A 19,947-nucleotide genomic window follows, 5' to 3' on the forward strand; every position below is an offset into this window, starting at 1 on the left:
GATAGAGTAATTATTACGAATAAAACGATTTTATAAAACGACATAACATCTTGTCATTAGCGATGTAAGGAATGGTTACAATTTCTTACGTCAATGTCAATGAGGAGTGGTGACAACTTACCATCGAGAGGTCCATTTGGCTGTCCGAAATATATTATATCAATAGAACATTAGTACAACTTTATTAATAATATTTAGCCGTAAATCGCACAAAGGCAAGCGAGAACTGCAGACACATTACGTTTAGTGGATTGTATAGTATTAAATTTTCTAAATATTGAATGCCGGCAGTTTCAAAATATGCTGCTGTCTCTGCGCCGCTCGTGAATACATTCCTGTTCAGTGATGCAGAAGGCAGGTTATTAGTTAAATTCTGTGAACTCTATCTGCTTACTAAATTGAAATGTATCATATCCATATCTAGTTTGTTGGTTTGGGATGTCATTCCGAATTTCATTGTTAAACATCTACGAGTTGCATGTGCACGCACACAGGTATCGAGCAGTATAGACGTGACGGATATTGGGTTTTGGCGTGTTTTGGCGTTCGATAAACAAAATCGAATAACGGAAACAGCGTTCGAAAAATTCATGCGAATATTTCTCTGTAAAACGAATAATACTATTTCATAACATTTATTTTTGAACATTCGTACTTCATTGACTATAAGTGGTTGTATTCTTAATGTATTTTACAATTATATGTTCCATCAGTCTTTATTTTAACATTAAGCGATAGAATTTTGGATTTGCCAAGATATATTGTACTGGTGACACCTAAATTACTTCGCTTCATTACAAATAACTAATAATTAATGCAGCATAAAATGTCAATAAAAAAACGACCGTCAATATGTGTAATGATAATATATATATTATGTCAGAGTATAGCATGCCTTTAATACAAATAACAAGAGCTTAATTAAAATTCACTACCATTATTACTTTAATTCGTTAATACGACACACAACTCGCATATAATGATATTTATTAAAAAGGTAATCCTTTTTAATAAATATCGTTACGTACGTATGTGTGTTCTGTACATAATATTACTGAACTTATTATCTCGTTCTTTCGACAAGCACAATTTAAAGTCATGTGAGGTAAATATTTTATCGTTCAATAAATTTCGTATGGTTATTTTAGATTCAATTTCGACTTTGATTAATCGAATAAAGCACGCTGTTAATGTTAGTTGTTCAAATTTTAATATTTTAAATTAATTATTACAAAGCATTAGCAACTCTTTGATATTAGCCGATGCATGTTATTGAGTCCTTTGTGTAAGCAATGCACACCTCGTCGTCTGCGACAGAACGTCAGCCCGTCCTTTCGGTAACGTTTCAATTTATATTCAGTAAATATTTGAAGCAATTTATAATTTTAAAATGTTTGAACACAACACGCTGTAAGTAATGATAGATTTCGCTACAAGTATAACTAAATTGCTTTTAAATGGTTTTTGTTGATTTTAAACTTAAAGTGATATATACATATCATCATCATCTTCAGCCCACATTCGCCCACAGCTGGACATAGACCTCTCCAAATGCACGCTACTGTGGTCTTTCTTCGGCAACTCGCGTCCAGCTCCTGTCAGCCGTCTTGCGCCAGACGTCACTCCACCGTTATATACATATAATTTGTTAAGATATTTTACTTATATATACTATTATTAAGTAAGTTCCTGCGCTTTGTAGTTTCAGCCTATATAAATTTAGACTATTGACGTGACATTTAATGTTTGTGTTACAAATATCCAAATTAGAATTATTGAGCTACCGATTTGTCTATTTTGTAATTATGATTCTATAATCAAGTTCACATAATTATTTTTTTTATTCTAAAAATTACTTTTGATGTTAATTGACACGTGTATTCGTGTAACCCGCAATGGAGCAGCCTGGTGGAATTGTTGTCAAATATTCGCGTGAGTTTCCAGTTTCCCAGTTTCCAGTTTCCCAGTTTCAATATATAAAATATACAGGCTGTTACTTTTGTCCGCTTGTTTATAAAGGTCTTCTAGTCTTCTATATTATCTGTTGAGTAGTTTAATCACAATGCTAAAGAGTGCTTATAATACGAAAGTTTCTAATACAATGGCTGTGGAATGTTATAAGTTACGACCATTTGTTTCGTGAATCAGACTAACACGTGTTCGGATAAAGTTATTATTTATAATAAAAAATATTTCTTTTATAGTGAAATATTGTTGTAAGTAACAAGCAAGGTATGTCAATGCTTATTTATACCGGATATGTAACATTTTTCATATTGATAAGGACATACGTGTTCGAACACAATACCGACGAATGGTCGAAACTGTGGTGCGGTCGTCCATATCACTTGGAATCTTATTTTTTCAACTGAATCTCTGTCATAATGCTGTCTTGACCAGTCTGGCTAAGAGCGATGTTAAAATAATTCACAATGACTCTTAAAATAAATCTGCTTTTCAAAAAACATATAGAGATGTGAAAATCGATACTCGTCTATAATTCTACTTATAATACAGTGCATTTAAAGCCTTTAATTAGATACATTCTAAAATAAATTCCTATTAAAATTTAAGTCAGTAATTTAAATAAACATATCATTTTTAATTTAGTAATAGTTTCCTAAAATTCTATATAGATTTTTAAATTATTTTAATTCAAATTAAATTTAAACTTTACCTTTTCACAAATTGTTTCCAAGAAACTGTTTCTACATCATTTAAATCAATATATAAATTCTTTAGAATCGTTATTTAACCTCCGTCCCTCCTACGTACAGAGCTAAAACCAATGACTGGTATCGGAGTTAAATTGTTTTCATTGTCACTTCGTGAAGTTTCTAGGAATCATATCAGGAAGGATTATTTCAGTTTCAGTAAAGTAAGTAAGTGTTAATAATTTGTTGCACATACTCGTAAGTAAGTCATAATGGCAACTTTTTCCCGCCGAATTTAGTGACATTTTTACGCAATTATTTATATGAATATGAAGTCTTGTGTTTTATATTTAAAAAAAATATTAATATAAAAATTTTCATAAAGTAATGTTTCAAATGATGTTGCGTTCAAATAAATTAGAATCTTAATTAATATTATAATTGCGAAAAATATTTTTATTAGCTTTTTTGTTACGATTTCTCCTTAAACTACTGAAATACACTTTTTTTTTTTATAACACGTGTTTACGTGGCACAGTAACAGTCTGTAAATTTCCCACTTCTGGGCTAAGGCCTCCTCTAACTTTGCGGAGAAGGTTTTGGGCATATTCCACCACGCTGCTCCAATGCGGGTTGGTAGATACACATGTGGTAGAATTTCGTTGAAATTAGACACATACAGGTTTCCTCACGGTGTTTTCCTTCACTGCCGAGCACGAGATGTATAATAAACACAAATTAAGGATATGAAAATTCAGTGGTGCCTGCATGGGTTTGAGCCCACAATCATCGGTTAAGATGCACGCGTTCTAATCACTGGAACATCTCGGCGTTTACGTGCCGCGTATACTGAATATACTTCGTTGCTATATATTATTAATCCATGTTTATTTATTGCTTTCTTTGATTATGCATTCTCTCAATGCCCATCAATATCAATGTTTCGCCGGAGGTTTCTTGCGGTCTATTTTGTGACACAATATTTTTATTATTTTTCCGTTTTGAAACACGAACAATTGTACGATGGAAATGGTCCGAATTAAGTTCAGGTTCATTTGAATTATTGTAAGTTCTTTAAAAATTTAATGAAATAAAAATGACTTTTTATTAAATGAAAACAAGAAATTACCAAATAAATACATTTAATAATTCACACAGAGAATCGTGTACATTTCCAGCGCATTGGGAAAAAAGAACTCAGTTACAAAAATGAGTATCAAATTGAAAAATAATTTGAATAGGAAAACAAAATGAACTACCTTAATGCTAGATATATTAAATATAACTACGATAGGCGTCAATAAGGCCATTATTCATTGCAATATAAGAAAGTAAAAGCGGGCTTAAGCGATGCATTTATAATAGGTATGACGCAGACGTTTACAAATATCAAATAAAAATAGATCCATATATATTTATCATTATTTTTTTTACATATGATAGGTTGCAAACGAGCAGGAGGCTCACCTGATGGAAAGTGACTACCACCGCCCATGGACATCTACAACACCGGGGAGCTTGCAGATGCGTTGTTGGCTTTTAAGGAAAGAGTACGTTTTTTTTCTTGAAGGTTCCCAAGTCTATCGGAAAAATCGCTGGCGGAAGCTGGTTCCGCAGAGTGTGCGAGAAAGAAAATGTCTTAAAAATCGCACTATCGTGGATTTTCGGACATCTGTGGTGCGGGTGAAACTTAGAATTTTGACGAGATGTTCGAAGGTTCGAAATTCAGCAGCCGGGATTAATCCAAACAATTCCTCGGAACATTCCCCGTTAAAAATTCGGTAGAATTACATTACATTCAAGTAATGTGCATTTCCGTGTAGCAATGAAGTCTAGTTAAAATTTATTTTGTGCACTTCTCTGAATACATTTCGAATAACATAACTTTAATTCCACTCCCTTTAAAAAAACAACTAATAAAAATATATTGCATTTATTATCTAAATCATAAATATTATGAAATATATATTTATGCGAAATACGATTATACCATTTAGTTTCGCCGGTTCTTCTCAGTTTCGGTGGTAGATTTTTAGTCAATCAATAAAAAAGTGTAACAGTTCTATGTTTAATAAAGATTTTTGACTTTGACTTATGATACTTAGTTACTTCTTTCGTTACCTAGACGCTCCCTACGTAAGGATTTTTGCACATTTCAAACTTTAAGGGGCTAAATACGAGTGAAGTCAAAATTTCATTATTATTTGTACAATATGTAGATAAACAAACAAACTTTACTAAGTAAGCTATAAATTCAAGCATTTATTTAAGACCGCTTGTCAAGGTCCTGACACGCCTCTCGTCAGGTACGGGTATATATCTTGTATTCGGAACATGAATAAAAAAAACAACAATGAAAATGTTTAGTTAAGAAATGTAAAATATATAATATTAAAATATAATACCAAAAAAAAATAATTATAATACACTGCCCGATATTATTGTTTAACAGCATGAGATCGTTTTATCTTGATATTTAAATAGAATCGAAAATTTCATTCGAGTTGAAGGTTAAGTTCGAATACGTGTGTTTAAAAGGTTACCGGGTGAAATGCACCGCGATGAGCGCAGAATCTAAGCTTCGGTTACGGTGCAATTTTCGCTGAAATTTCCACCAAATTCGCACCATAAAAAGTATCTAAAATTGTGACAAGTGTGATGAAATGTATCTTATATGAATATAAAATATCATTTTAAGCGATTAAAATTAATCACGTCTTTCATAAATGTCTTTCACAAATGCACGCGACTTCATTCAAACAGAAGAAATAGAAATTGTTATTATATTCATCACAATCTTAAGTCTTCGTGTATATATTCATTTATTAATAATTTTAAAATAGTTTTGCTATCCAAGCAGGGGTGAAGGCAAGCCCCAAAGTTAAGTTAAAATTTAAAACGCGAAAGGAAGTATAATGATATTTGTAATTTCACTCTTAGTCGTCTCACGCACACTAAGGCATATTGAAAGGACAAGTTTTATTCACTCTTAATGTAAATGAATTTGTAGTAAATAATAATGCACGATGATAATACTTTACGTGGCGCATGTCTTCATAAGCAAATTGATCCTCAGTAGGTAGGTTCCGTCCTGTGGAATTAGGGAATATTACCCTATGATATTTAAATGAAATAAAGTAACAGACTAAATCCCACTGCTGGTCTATGGTCTTTTCTCTCTTTGAGGAGAAAGGTTGGCTTTGCGGTTTCGTAGATTCACATGTGGCAGAATTTCATTGCAATTAGACACATACTGGTTTCCTCGCTATGTTTTCCTTCACCGTCGAGCACCAGGTGCTAAATTATAAATACAAATAAGGCACCTGAAAATTGAGTGTTGCTTGCCTGGGTTTAAACCCGCAATCATCGGTTAAGATGCACGGGTTCAAATCACTTGGCCATCTCGACTCTCCGAATTGGCAAATGAAATAAAATCTCTTTTAAATAGTATAAAATAAAGTTACATTTAATGTCCATCCGTGTGACATTCAGCTGATTAACGAGCTGAATGTCACACTCTCAAACCGGGGACACTGTTAACATCAAAGGCGATACGAATTAAAATAGGCCTCATCAAGGCCTTTTCTCAAAATATACCTTAAGCACAGGTAGGCCAATAGCTTGAATTGAAAATCATAGTAATATTATAAAAAAAATATATATTCTACACATTGTCTCGTAAATTTAGCGTTAAAGTTACGCAGTCTTTATTGCCTTTGCGTTAAAGCAAGTCATGCTATCGACTATTTTATTCTACTACCCCGTAAAAATATTTCCTATAAGAGCGTTCTGATAAATTACTCGAAATATTCCACTTATTTTTTTTTTACAAATACTATACATACTTATAGATATAAAAATCTTAATCCTTCTTAAACAGTCTCGACTTGTTCACATGTCTGTCCTCCGCTTTCAATCTTCAGAATACGATTAATTTCTTACAACAATTATATATGAAAAATATATTACTTTCACTAAGCCCTAAGGCTTTGTGTCGGTAGGTGTAGCCCGTATAGGTAGGTACCACCCAGTGGTGTAGCTAGGTGGGCAAGGTTCCTGGTGCATAAAAAAAAACGGACCCTCACCCCCTTGCTTCACCCCCTCTTTAACTTATATTGTCCTTCAAAATTATAGATAGGAAAAAGAAAATTCTTGTGTGCAGAGTCGAGGTTTTCTAGCTTCAGGAGCTGGCGAGTTGGCTGACCCGCCCTAAGCTCCGGGGCCCTGGTGCACTGCACCACCTGGCCCTGCGACAGCCACGCCACTGGTACCACCTACTCATCAGATATTTTACCGCAATACTTAGTATTGTTATGTTTCGGTTGGGACATAAGAACTTAGCTCCCAAGGTTTGCCTATAACCTTTTACATAACAAAGAAACATAAAACCAATAACGTCAATTTCATTCCTATTCCATTATAGATTGAAACAGTTGTCTAACATTGCAGTCTCTGTAATATAAATGTATATTTATCTTTTATAAGTTTTTTTACAATTGGTAAATGTAATTAATTTAACAGGCCGTTTCCCACAGATGGGCAGACTTCCTCTTCCCTCGAAGACAAAGTTTGGGGTATAATCCACCACGTCAGCGGCACCCTTCAACGATAGCGGATAGATAAGTGGCAGAAGTTTAACTTCGTTTAAGATTACCGGTTAGGAGACAATAGGTCATCACTTACATTTTTGGTGACGTCATCTAGAATTTTGACTGAAAACTGTATTGTTATAAAATTTCTTATAAAATATTCTGTTCTCCAACTATGTCTGTCATAATGTACTCGGCGTCCTAATAAAGTAAAACAGTTGAGATGTCTGTTTTATTGAAAAGGTGTGATCTTGGCCTGTTTAATTTTATGGTTTTAAATCGAATAATTTGGTCGAATATGTTATAGAATAATGTCAACAATTCGATTCAATGTTACGATTTAATATATCGATGTTATCAGATCTGGTTATTAATAACCTGTCTTAATTCAAATTGAATGATAATCATGTCAAACGACTGAGTTGTAATTAACCTAAGCCACCAACGCAACCCTCCAATCACATTCGTCTTATACCGAACTGTAAGGCTTCATGTACATCGTCTCACATCAGAGTGTAACGCATGTGGCGTTATTATGTACAAATCTGTAACACGACAGCAGTTTCGTATGCGATCCGTACACGGCCCACGCACGACCAGTGCATGGTTTTCAATTATATATTATTATCTTGCGGCTCGGTACAGCCTTTAAGTCTGCGGCCCCTCAGTGCCATGTACTCGAGGCCTTATAATTATCAAGACTTTTATGACGAAAGTCATTAGTATATACGTGATTACCTTGGGTGCGATATTTATTTATTTATTTAAATTCTTAATTGCACAAGGTTTGTATAAAAACGGGCGTAACGCTACTGCATTTTTTACTGATAACGTAAACAGTCAATGTGGATTGATGTGTAGTGTTCGTGAAACGGCTAACAGAAGTGCGGTTTTTTTATTGACTAAATAGAGTGCTTGTAGCGAGAACACGTTTTTGATCCACGGCGGGAATGCACACGGATAAATAGGTCACATAAAATGGTTTAAATTTACTCACAACTATTAGCATTTATTTATTTATTAAAACCTTTAACTATTATGTTTACTAAAAGGAGAAAGTATGACAAATCATTGCGACCAATCATTCGAACACAGTAACACTATTGGGAATATCGGCTTGTCCTTGTGCTCGAAATTCAAATACGTCATACGATTCCCCCCAAAAATATTTCCATCGTCATTATTTCGTTTCCGCCAACCCGCATTGGAACAGCGTGGTGGAATATGCTCCAAAACCTTCTCCTCAAAGGGAGAGGAAGCCTTTAGCCCAGCAGTGGGAAAATTTACAGGCTGCTAATGCATTATTTCGAGACGTTTTGGTCACGTGATATATCAAATACTACGTCACTTCTATGCATGTTGTGTTACCTAGAAACAAATTCGTCGATCGCTATTTAAAAGGACTGTCTAGGCTGATAAGTGAGTTGCATATTGTAATCGAGTTTGTATAAAGCTCAATAGTAAATTTCATGCCATACGTACTGCGTATGTAAAATATAATTAATAATAAACAGTTAATCATACGCTATTATCAAAAAAATATAAATGCTTAGATAACATGGAAAAATTATCCATATATATAATATAAAACATTATTTTTATTTGAATATTTCTTACGTCTAGTTATTTCTTGAGTTGGTGCCTACAGGGATCTGAACTGGTACCGAATAAAAAGATGGCAATTGGACGTTTGGCAGAAGATCGAGCTTCTTACGTCAAAACAACCCTTATAGTTATAAGTAGGCCTGAGTTACCAACTACTCATCTAAAATTAGTAGGCGCTAAAATGATGAAACCTTTTATAAATGATTTTTTTAATATCTAATAGTATAAATTAGTTCAGTTAGAATGTTTTCGTTTTAATTTTTTTTTCTTATACAGCCATAGCGCTCTCTAAGTGGCCAGTGCCATTTTTGCTTTCTCTAAAATTAATTCACAACAATTTAATAAATTGCCACCCGGAATCCTCTTTGTTTTTCTGCACATCTACGGCTGGAGCTCTTCAAAATGAGACTATGTATAATCGATATTATATGTGCAGCTATGGTCCCATTATCTAATATACAAGATAAAATTTCGAATTCTCCGGAAAACCTTAACGTTTATTACAAAGTTGTATTCATAATTTGGAATTAAGCCCGTCTCAACGGTAAAATGAGGACTTTAGCCCGTGATTGTTCACTTTATCGTATCGTGCCACATCTATTCGCACGTAGTGCGCTAATGCGTCGTACAAAATAATCCACATAACTTTTTTCACGCGCCGATTTAAATGTTTTCTTACATTTCTAAAACTACCGATAATTGTAAAATGTAAATGGAAAAAGTTGTGACACCTATAACTAAAGTTGTCGTTATTTTAAACAGTCAGCATGTTTTATAGATCTATTCAAACACGAAGGCGTGCACCTCCATGTTAAATTATTGATATTTTAATAAGATAAACTTCACAAACATAATCTAATTTATTTTTTGCTGCCTTTGCTCTTAGACGTCTCACGCACACTAAAACATCTTGTGACCACGAGCGTCACTCACTCTACTAATGCACGCCGATAATAATTGAATGTGGTGCCTTCGTGAATGAATAGATGTATATTTGTCATAAAAAGATAGATATATGCTGTCGCTACCTTTTACAATTGACTGTAGACGTTATTCGAAATAAATGCAGCAAATAAAGTTTTTGTATTAATTATATTTTTGTCAGGGTTCACTTCGAAATCGCCAGCCAGCGCCTTGACCGATAATTTTCGCTTCGATTCCATCAGCATAAAAAATGTGCAACATATCAACATACTATACAGCCTATGTTCAACCTTAAACTTAAACAGTACCGAAGTTCCATATCAACCGAATTATTGTTTTTATATAAATAAAAAACCAAGCTTGTTTGATTTATTCTTATTTAAAGTAATTGATTAACGCTCGCGATTGAAGTGCATCATTATGAACTTCGCTGGCGTTTATTGTTAATATAACGGCAAACAATTAATTCCGATTTAACATTCTTTAAAATTTTCAATCAATTCGATTCCAAGCGTTTGTCAGTTGAAGTAAAAGGTACGTCAAATAAATAGCTCGCCTGGATTTTCATTTAGTTTACAACATACCGTCGACATACTTTGTATATCACATACAAGATATTAAGGTCAGTATAAGTAGTTGCGTTGGATGATGATATTGCATTTTAGGTACTCCAGTACTGCTAGTTCAATATCGTCAAAATGTCTAATAAATATTTACTGACTCTTATATTCAGTAATAAATCCAGCTCGCCCTAAGCAGATTTGCATACTTCAGTATTTTCATATTCAGAACATATTGTGCTTATTGTAATAGTTTCGAAATGAACTAAACTACATAGATAAAACTTTATAGCGGGAATAGTGTTCCGTATTATATTCGTAAGCTGACCAAAGCATGTTATACAACAACGATGAGCTAAACTAAAAACGTTTTACGTTACAGTTCATACGAAAGTTCGATGTCAAAATTTCGTCCGAATTCAAAACTATATAGGTATTCGTTGCAGAAAAATAGTGAGAGAAAAGCTATTAAAAATAAAAGGTTTATAAAAACTTGTGCATTTTATACGAGAAACCCTCGTGCCTGTTGTTTGTTTTTAAATGAGACTATTATAATTAACTATTAAAAGAAAAGCAAATCTTAAATATATTTCTCTTTGTTATTTGTTATTTCGTTTGATTAGATGTCGTAGTAAAACACGAAATGACCAGTTTGTCATTCAATATCAAAATAATCTTTATTTAAGTAGGCTTATAAAAGTACTTTTGAAAATGCATGTTACAGTGTAGAATTTAATGTAAACCTATCACCGCAAAGTAGTTTCTACCGAGAAGAACCAACAAGAAACTCAGTAGATACTCTCTTGACATTATCAAGGTCATGTATTCTCGTTACACGTCGTCTCGGTAATGGGATAGAAGACGCAGGTATGCATACTAGACATTTTCGCGAAAATACAAAGTATTTCTATCGAAATGTTGATATTTCAATAAAAATCTAAGTTACATTAAAATCACAGATAGGAAACCATAAAGGGTAAAGGTTGCTTAAGAATGTTCAGTGATACAAAATTGCTTTAAAATAACAGTTTTATAACTGAACAAATAACGCTATAAAAAATAAGGATATTTCGTAAATGGAAAGTTATCAATAAAAATAGTATTGCTAGCATATTTATAATATTGAGTTTTACTTATTTTTACTTTGTTTTGAATATGGGCAAACGTACTAACCATCGGGTTTATTTTCTCTCCTGTCAAATTAAATGTGTGTTTCGAAGAGTCTATAGCTACATATGAATAAAATTGCATAAATTTACTAACACCTTCATTTTAGATTTTGACTGAAAATTGAGATTCCAGTCGATTGACTTCGGACAATTATGAACCTGCAGTCAGACAAGAATTCCGTGAGTCTGTGGGAGCTTTGTCACCGGATACAATTAAATTCCCTGAAAACAAACGTTTTAGCGATCAAATAGAAATTCAAGCATGAAACTAGTTAGCAACGTTGTAAATACCAGTGCATGTTTGAGTATCAGCGTGGTGAATAGATTATGTATGTGAAGGAATCTCATACTTTTTCACGTGTATATTTCGATTCGCTTAAAAATAATATCATGCTCTTAAAATTGCAAAGTATATTGTTTTTTTTTTTTTTTTTTTACTAATTCAAATATATTGAATGAAAGCACGCTTTTGAATCGTCAGTTTTTCAACTTAGTTCCAAACCAATTATTTTTTATGGATTAGCGGTTGTTGCGTGAAACTTGGAAAATAAAAAAATATATTTTTTATAATATTACTATGTTTCCCATGAAAAACATTTTGATCGTCGTTTTGTCATCGAATATTTTAAAACATATACTTATATACCTACTCAGATTTTTTCCAAATTATTCGATAATACGGAAGTGAATGATTTTTTAATTGCATCGTTAAATTCTTCGTTAAATAAAGGTCAAGATGAAAGGTTGATATTATTTTTCTTTTCCACGTGTTAAAAAATACATCCTAGTCAATAATTGATTAAATCGTTTATTTAAATACTAGTATGACTGAGCGAAATATCGGAATACGAAGTCTAGAACTATACTAACTATCAAAAATTTTACATTGGTAAAAGACACAAACAAACACACTTGCGAAATAAACGCATCAATGATATAAGTCGCGATGTCTATTTCTATAGATTAAATGAAAATTGTCATCTCTCGTCAGAATGCGGAGTTCCTTTGTCTATCCATTGTATTAGTACAAAATGATCGACGGCTCACCTTCGTCTCTATAGAATACATATATAAAATGTTCGCACTAACAAGTTTTCCCAACTAGCAATAAATCATTTTTGAAATGATACTATTAAATGCAATACACCGAAGCCGTCGAATTTTTGTCACGTGTTCTGAGTTACACGTGTACGTGTTTATTTTATCCGTATTTTCATCATTATATAATACGACGAGTTGATGTTTATTGTTATTAAAATAACACACTCGGGAAACATTAAATACAATAATTAAAGTGATGCTTATCAGTTCACTTATTTATTTATCATCATCGTCCGCTTCATTACATATTTTATATTTGGCTTTACGGAATATGCTAATTGGCTTTGATTCCTTTGATATTCAATTTATCCTCGCTTTTAATAGTTATAGATAAGTAATTTTATTTCAAATATTGTGTCCTATATGACCTCCTTTGACAACAGTTGATCATCTTGAACTTCACTTGTACACTTGTATTTTGTATTTTGCATATTTTGTTACAATTTTGTCCGCACTGTGATTGTAAGTACTAGAATTAGGTTAGCCGAATATTTTAGCTCCATAAAGCTTATTTTCGACCTACGGTTTTGAAGTTTCTAACGGTTTCTTTATTTTTTTTAAATTAAACAATTATTATACAAGATGATGTCAGTAAGTCAAGGACAGCACAAAAGTGTTGGCAACTCAAAAGTTGCAATATTTTGTTTTGTGTACACATAACTTACGAAACAGCTTCCACTCCCTAATCTTAATTAATTAAAAACAAACTTCAAATGTGAAATGTCCTTTTTGTCAAAATCAAAGACCCTAAACTAGGTGTGTTACTAATTCAACGACTTTTTTTATTACAGCTTAGAGGTACTAGCTCAGTTATCATCGTCAGTCTTCAGTCTTATCCTAAAAAAATAAAAATTATCGGACTAAAAATTTAAAAATGAAAATTATCGGACGTGAAAATATCTTATCAACCTCTAATATAATATAGAAACAAGGATATAGGAACCTTAATAAAAGCTTTATTAACTCTTCGCCATTCGTATTCAAAAAATCAAAATGCAATATACAAGTAGACATTTACAAGCACATTTGAAAGGTCATTTTAAAGAATTATATTAAACGTAAAGTTATCTCGGAATTTAGATCCTACCGAGAAGACAAGAAACTCAGTAGGTATTTTTTATCATTTGAAATACGTAGTTATGGCAATTAGATGTATCTAATTAAAATATATAGTATAGGTACAATTAAATTAGTTTCAACACTGTTTCCATTCAGATGTTTAATAAAGGTTGTTTATGGAGCACAGAATAAATGTTATAGTCTGGTATGTATCATTCGTTCTTGTAGATTAATTAAAAAATATCAAAGTAGTTCTATATAATGTAAGTAAATCAGGACATTAAATGGTTATATAATATGTTAGATGTGAATGATTTAGAAACTTGGACGAGTCATAATCTGTCAGACCTGTCAAAAATAACACAATGCCGAAACTGCGTTTTATCATATCTAATGACGTTGCAAATCGGATAAATTCTGATTGAAACGTGACATACACTGCAACAACGTGTGACTCACGGAGTCCTCTCAAATTAAAGGACAAAATCTACAAATCCGTAATTAGACGAAAGTTTGAAAGTTTCGCCAAAAGAGAAAGTTACTTTGAAGTGGTATGGACATTTGGCGCTGAGAGGAGACCCATATAACTAAAAGAGTGGTGAGCGATGGAGAGGAAGAGGAAGACCTAAGAATAAATGGATTGCGAGTGTGAGATGGATGTGAACGATCAGAGGACGAATAAAAGAGAAGAATGGAAGGAAAAGACATGCTGCGATGACCCCAAATAGTTTGGGACAAGTCTACAATCATATCTAGAAAATACGTTTCGACGACGGGTTTTCAAATCGATCTTTAATATACATATATTTGACTTTAATAAAAACATATATAGTTAAACACAATATCTTCTCGAATCGTTGGATTAATTAACTCGCGTTAATTATCATTATAGTCGTTTATATACTCACTGAAACTTGTTTAAGGTAAAATATCTGACAGCGATTCATACTCGTATGTACTGACGTAATCAAAACACGAAACGTACTTTAATAACCCCCGTTTAAAGTGTATAATTGTATTGAAGCTGTTAGTCATTTATTGAGGTTTTGAAAATAAATTGTAAATAACTCAAATCACGTTATGCTAAATAGAAGTTACAATGCTGTCAATTTTTGCCGCGCGACGATCACGGTCCTCGTTCGATTTTTTTTCATATATATTATTTATCGTTATTTTTTATTTACTCTTGACGAATTAACAAAAATCATTCATGTAATTTGACTTAAATATTTGATGTACACGCTACACTTTTTTGCCTTGCACTAGTTGAAGGTAAACAAGTTATATTATTTACTTCACTTTAACTCAACTGTAAATAAAGGTCAAAAGGTAATTTCTATGTTTCTTTTTAATCGCTTTATTTTTCCTTTCATGTTACGACGATTCTCGCGAGACTTTTCAAATGTTTGTGATAAGAAATATCAAGAAAATTTTTCTGCAATAGAAAACGGAGTAATATTGTTATTGTCCCCGTATTGAACTTGAAAGTTATAGAATAGCCTTATGATATAATACTTATATTTCCTAGCTTATAAAACATGCACGGACCGTCTTTACAACATGACGATACGGCTACGATACGACAACAACATACATGTTGTACGTATGTTTTACGTGTCTGTCATCTACGCGTTTTTTATATTATTCGATACGATATTCGATCCGACCACAGTTTCCGAGTTAGATGATAATACTGTCATGTTTATAGTAGCACTAAATGTAATACATTACCTATTTTTGTGAAATATTATACTAAAAAAACATTATTAAACATAAGAAAACAGAATCGAAAAGCGAACCGTTACTTTATGATGGCCGCCATTTTGAATAATTTTGTTTTTGCAAGAATAATAATAACATTTTTGTAGGAAAGAATTTCCATATAAATCTATTTTCTAGACTTTCCTAATACTTTTTTTTATATTTGTCCTATAATTATTTTGTATGTAAAGCGTCTATTGTCACGCAAAAGAAATGTGAGGCTGAATCGTATGCCGTGACGACAAACGTCATGTGCATTCGAACGCAAGAAAAAAAAAAAAACCGTTTATTTGGATATGTTTTGTAAAAAGTCTATCTTACATAACACATTTTCCAGGAACAGTATTCGCTGTTTCACAACGATATCAACATTCTGTCAAAACTTTTATTTAATTGTAGTTATTGGTTTTTCGATATGTTTGGTATCTGATATAGTTATAAACGCAGAGTATTGTTTTAAAGATAGTATAAACACTTATTTTACTGTGTAAAATGTGTTCCTAAACTAACGCCTTGTCTGCTTACAGAATATTCGAGAAGGTGCGTCAGTATTTCGGCGCGCAGAGCGAATCTATACCAATGTCGTTCGTTCTGGGCTTCTACGTCAGCCTGGTGGTGAAACGGTGGTGGGAGCAGTACAAGCTGTTGCCCTGGCCGGACACGCTGGCGCTCTTCATCTCAGCCGGGATACCTGGAGCGGTTAGTAGAGTAATCACACTGGTAGTCTATATAAAGAATCCATCAGTGACCTTCATCGACATCAGCAATACGTTATTACGTAGTACATTTTTGAAAGTGAATTTTGTTAATTAATTCATTTGTAAAGTGTCATACATGTGTATACACACACGCATTTAATTATATAAATGATAACTATCACAAAAACTTTAAAAATAAAAATCGAATATAATATTTGGAATGTTAATATATAATATAACACTTCCACACACTCATTGAACTTATACAGTGTGAGTATACTGAGCTGGGTACGTGTTCATAGTTGATAAACGATTTGCTTTAAAACGTTATAATAACAATACTGATGCGATGGTTGCTATTATGTACGTGGTGACATTAACAACAGGTATGCGGCGCTACGCTGCGTTAAGCTTTCAAATAGACTTAAGGTATGTTTTACATCGCTCTTGAACCCAATTAGCACATCAGACAGAGCTTGTTTTAAAGCGTCAGTAACAGTAACTATGTTAAAAATATGTCCTCCGCCATATATATGGATGACCCTTCCCTATTCGACCCGTATTTTGATTCCATTATTCATAAATTTGATATATATTTTTAACTACATTTAATATACATTTTCAATCCAAAAGATGAGTTTCCCGCTGAGATAATGAGCCAAACCTAATAAACAGTCATCTACAGTTTTTAAATACAGTCAGCATAAAAAATATGTGCACTTTTAATCTTCCAATATAAACTTAAATTTGAATACATGTGTGTTCAAATGTATGAATAGAAGAACGGACTAGGAGAGCAATATTTTGTTAAAATGAGTAACTTTTGATAATGTTTTCCTGATTTGAAATCAAATATATTTTTGAACATCGACCTAATGTGAAAAATCATCTCCAATGTACACAATTTTGATGCTGGCTGTACACGTCCTCGGAACTCTTTATTATGGTAACACTATTCTTTAAGAAAACTTTCAAAATTGTTAAAACATTCTACATTACCTTGCCCTTTACATGTAAATAGCTTAATTATATTTCGTAATCATATTCATTGCATGTATTTATTATAATTACATTCATCCATATGCATGTTTAAGTAACAATATAATAGGTACCTCGTAATTTAACAGTATGTTGGTTAAATTGCATATATTATGTTAATTTTTGGTTTAATATGTCATTACGCAATACTATGTATAAATTTTATTCTTTGCGAACGTCACTACGTTACTCGGTGACGACATTGACATGGCCTATTATTATAATATTATGAATTGAATATAATATGTCGATTCTAATAATCATGGAACTCAATTATCTCAATACATTATATAATTCCAAATATTTTTTTTTAAAGTTTACTTTTATACCTACTACAAAAAAATATCATATGTATGTATATACGTATAATCGCGTTTATATTAAGACACGGGAAAATTATAATGATTGTAGTATTTTTATTTTTTTTGTTAATTTTTCTGATTGTCGTTATTTAAAAAAAAAAACTTTTAGTTCATAAAACGAGTTTCAGTTTTCCGTGTGTCACTCCGTCCATGTAAATGATCAAAACAAAGTTGCCAGGAACAGCATTTCAACTTAAAACTTAGCTGATGTCATGCGAATGTTAAACAATAATATTTTTATTGTTGCCGATGCGAAAATTTATTTCATTTCAAACAAAGCGAATTCAACCTTCAAGTGCTTCCTATTTTATGCATTTATTATTATTAAATGTAATGAACAATGGTTCACGTATAAAACCGTATAAAGATTTATTTTTTTTATACTGTAACAGTTTGAATTTAGAACAACAGTTAAAGAAAGCCCTCAAAAGCAAAGGAACTACTAACAATTGTTTCGCATAATAATAAAATTGTAACAAGTTACAAATAACTATAATTAGATATTTTTAAATGTCACGAAAAATATATAATGTTAAGGCAAGAGTAATGTGATTATTATTAAATCTGTTGTTTAAATTATATATATTATTATTTATTTGCAATGTAAAATTAAATTCATATCGAGAGAAAAAGGTCGTATTTTTCTGCGCGAACAAGAATGTGTCATATGTAGCTGTATAGTGCAATATGTTTGCCTTTTCTACCAGGAAAGAAAAAAAAAATAACCTAGAATATTCTAGGTGTTTTTTCAGTGAGATAAGTCAGCAATTCAAATGACTATCTAAATATTTGAATGATTGTTATGCTGGCGTATTAACATTCATATCATTTAATTCGTTGTTTCCACAGCGCATCGCTATGTCGAAACACGGTAAGCGCACTCTGCGGTAGGACAATAAGCGGGTATTGGATATGCAAACAATTTCGTTCGCAAATCAACAGCTTGCGTTAAAATAACACAGCCTTCCAACAGACAAAAGAAAAATAAAGATTCGTGAATTGTGTTTTTTTTTTTGTTAATTTATGTTTCTACTAAGTAAGTTAAAATAAATCACTGAACTAATTTTCCAAAACTACAAGTATTGCTATCCTGTATTTAAATCTATCTACGGGTACGTTAAATAGGATAGAGATTAATATAGTTTAGAAATCGTGACCTACGTACAACAGAATCAGTATAATTATTGCTAATATTTAATTATCGTTGATAAGTGTGTTCATGAAGGGTATTTACTAAGGTGACTATAAAATGCACTGCTGTATTGACGCAAGAACGTTTATTCTGAAAGTTTTATTGCAACTGCAACCCAAGAATCAATAGCTTGAAACAGTATTAATAAATCATAAACGAAATTTCATTGGACGCGATGTTTTGACATGATAATATATTTTTAAATTAATTAAAAATATATTTTCTATTGCGATCGTATGTTCGAAGTTCGAAATAGGAATGCATTTCAAGCAAAAATCGTAGTATCGATTTTGACATTTAAGTTATTTAATGTTATTTGGTGTGTCTGTTATTGCGAGCTAGAATTACTTTTAAGATGCAATATATAAAAGAATTAAAATGACATATGTAATTAAGAATACGTTATGAAAAATACACAACCGTTGCTATATAAGAATTCTGAAAGCCACTCATCGCAAACATTTTAATTAATCGGTTGAACAGTCACAGAAAATATTTTAAATTAAAGTTTTCTTAATAACGTAAAATATGCTTTGCATAAATAAATGAGTTTTAGTTATGTGGGTTTGCTATAAAGAGAGAAAAATTAATACGATATTGGAATATGAGTATTTTAAATAAGATTTGATTTAAGATATGACGAATCGATGTGTTTCTGCGAATACGGATATTTGTAACACAATTTAGCTCGGCGGAAGCGTTTAAAATTTGCAAACATTTGAGAATAAAATAGAATAGAATATTACTTTCATAATTATATTTAAACGAAGAAAAAACTAAATTAAATTTACGCCGAGCAAAGCGGTATAAGTCAATTTTAATAAAAGTGTTACATCAAGTTTTTTTTTACATAAGTGGACGTCGATACGTTCGCTGTATGGTTATAATTAAATATTTCGATTTTCCTTGATTTTAAAGATGCAGTAGTTAATGGAGAAATATTTATAAAACAGACATACAGTCCATGACAACATATGTTTTGGCATACCTATCCATGCATGCATGCATTGAGAGAGACAAGTATTTAAAGCGCTTTTCAAAGTCTCACATTAAACCAAAAACAATATTGGCGCAACTAAAAGGCATTAACAAGAAAAAAAACGAATATAAAGCAGCGTCTTTACTGTACGTAAATGGGCATTACAAACGAATGTAGTCGAACAAATAATTATGTATCTTACAAACTTACATTATCAACAAAAATTATACATACAATGTTTGAATTCCAAACAGCT

General features: G+C 32.0%; 1 protein-coding gene across 2 annotated transcripts in view; it reads left to right on the top strand.

The window, feature by feature from the left end:
• Window positions 1-19,947, top strand: part of LOC125076019 (bestrophin-4) — a 76,536-nt gene that overhangs the window by 30,531 nt on the left and 26,058 nt on the right. Inside the window, exon 3 of one of the 2 annotated variants that reach the window (XM_047687946.1) lies at window positions 15,950-16,121. In XM_047687946.1, the coding sequence (XP_047543902.1) occupies window positions 15,950-16,121 (172 nt within the window). Of the gene's footprint in view, window positions 1-15,949; window positions 16,122-19,947 lie in introns of those variants that run through there. The other variant, XM_047687947.1, reaches the window with a different exon arrangement.

This window comes from Vanessa atalanta, chromosome Z (genome assembly GCF_905147765.1).
Source record: "Vanessa atalanta chromosome Z, ilVanAtal1.2, whole genome shotgun sequence".
Taxonomy (NCBI): Eukaryota; Metazoa; Arthropoda; class Insecta; order Lepidoptera; family Nymphalidae; genus Vanessa; species Vanessa atalanta.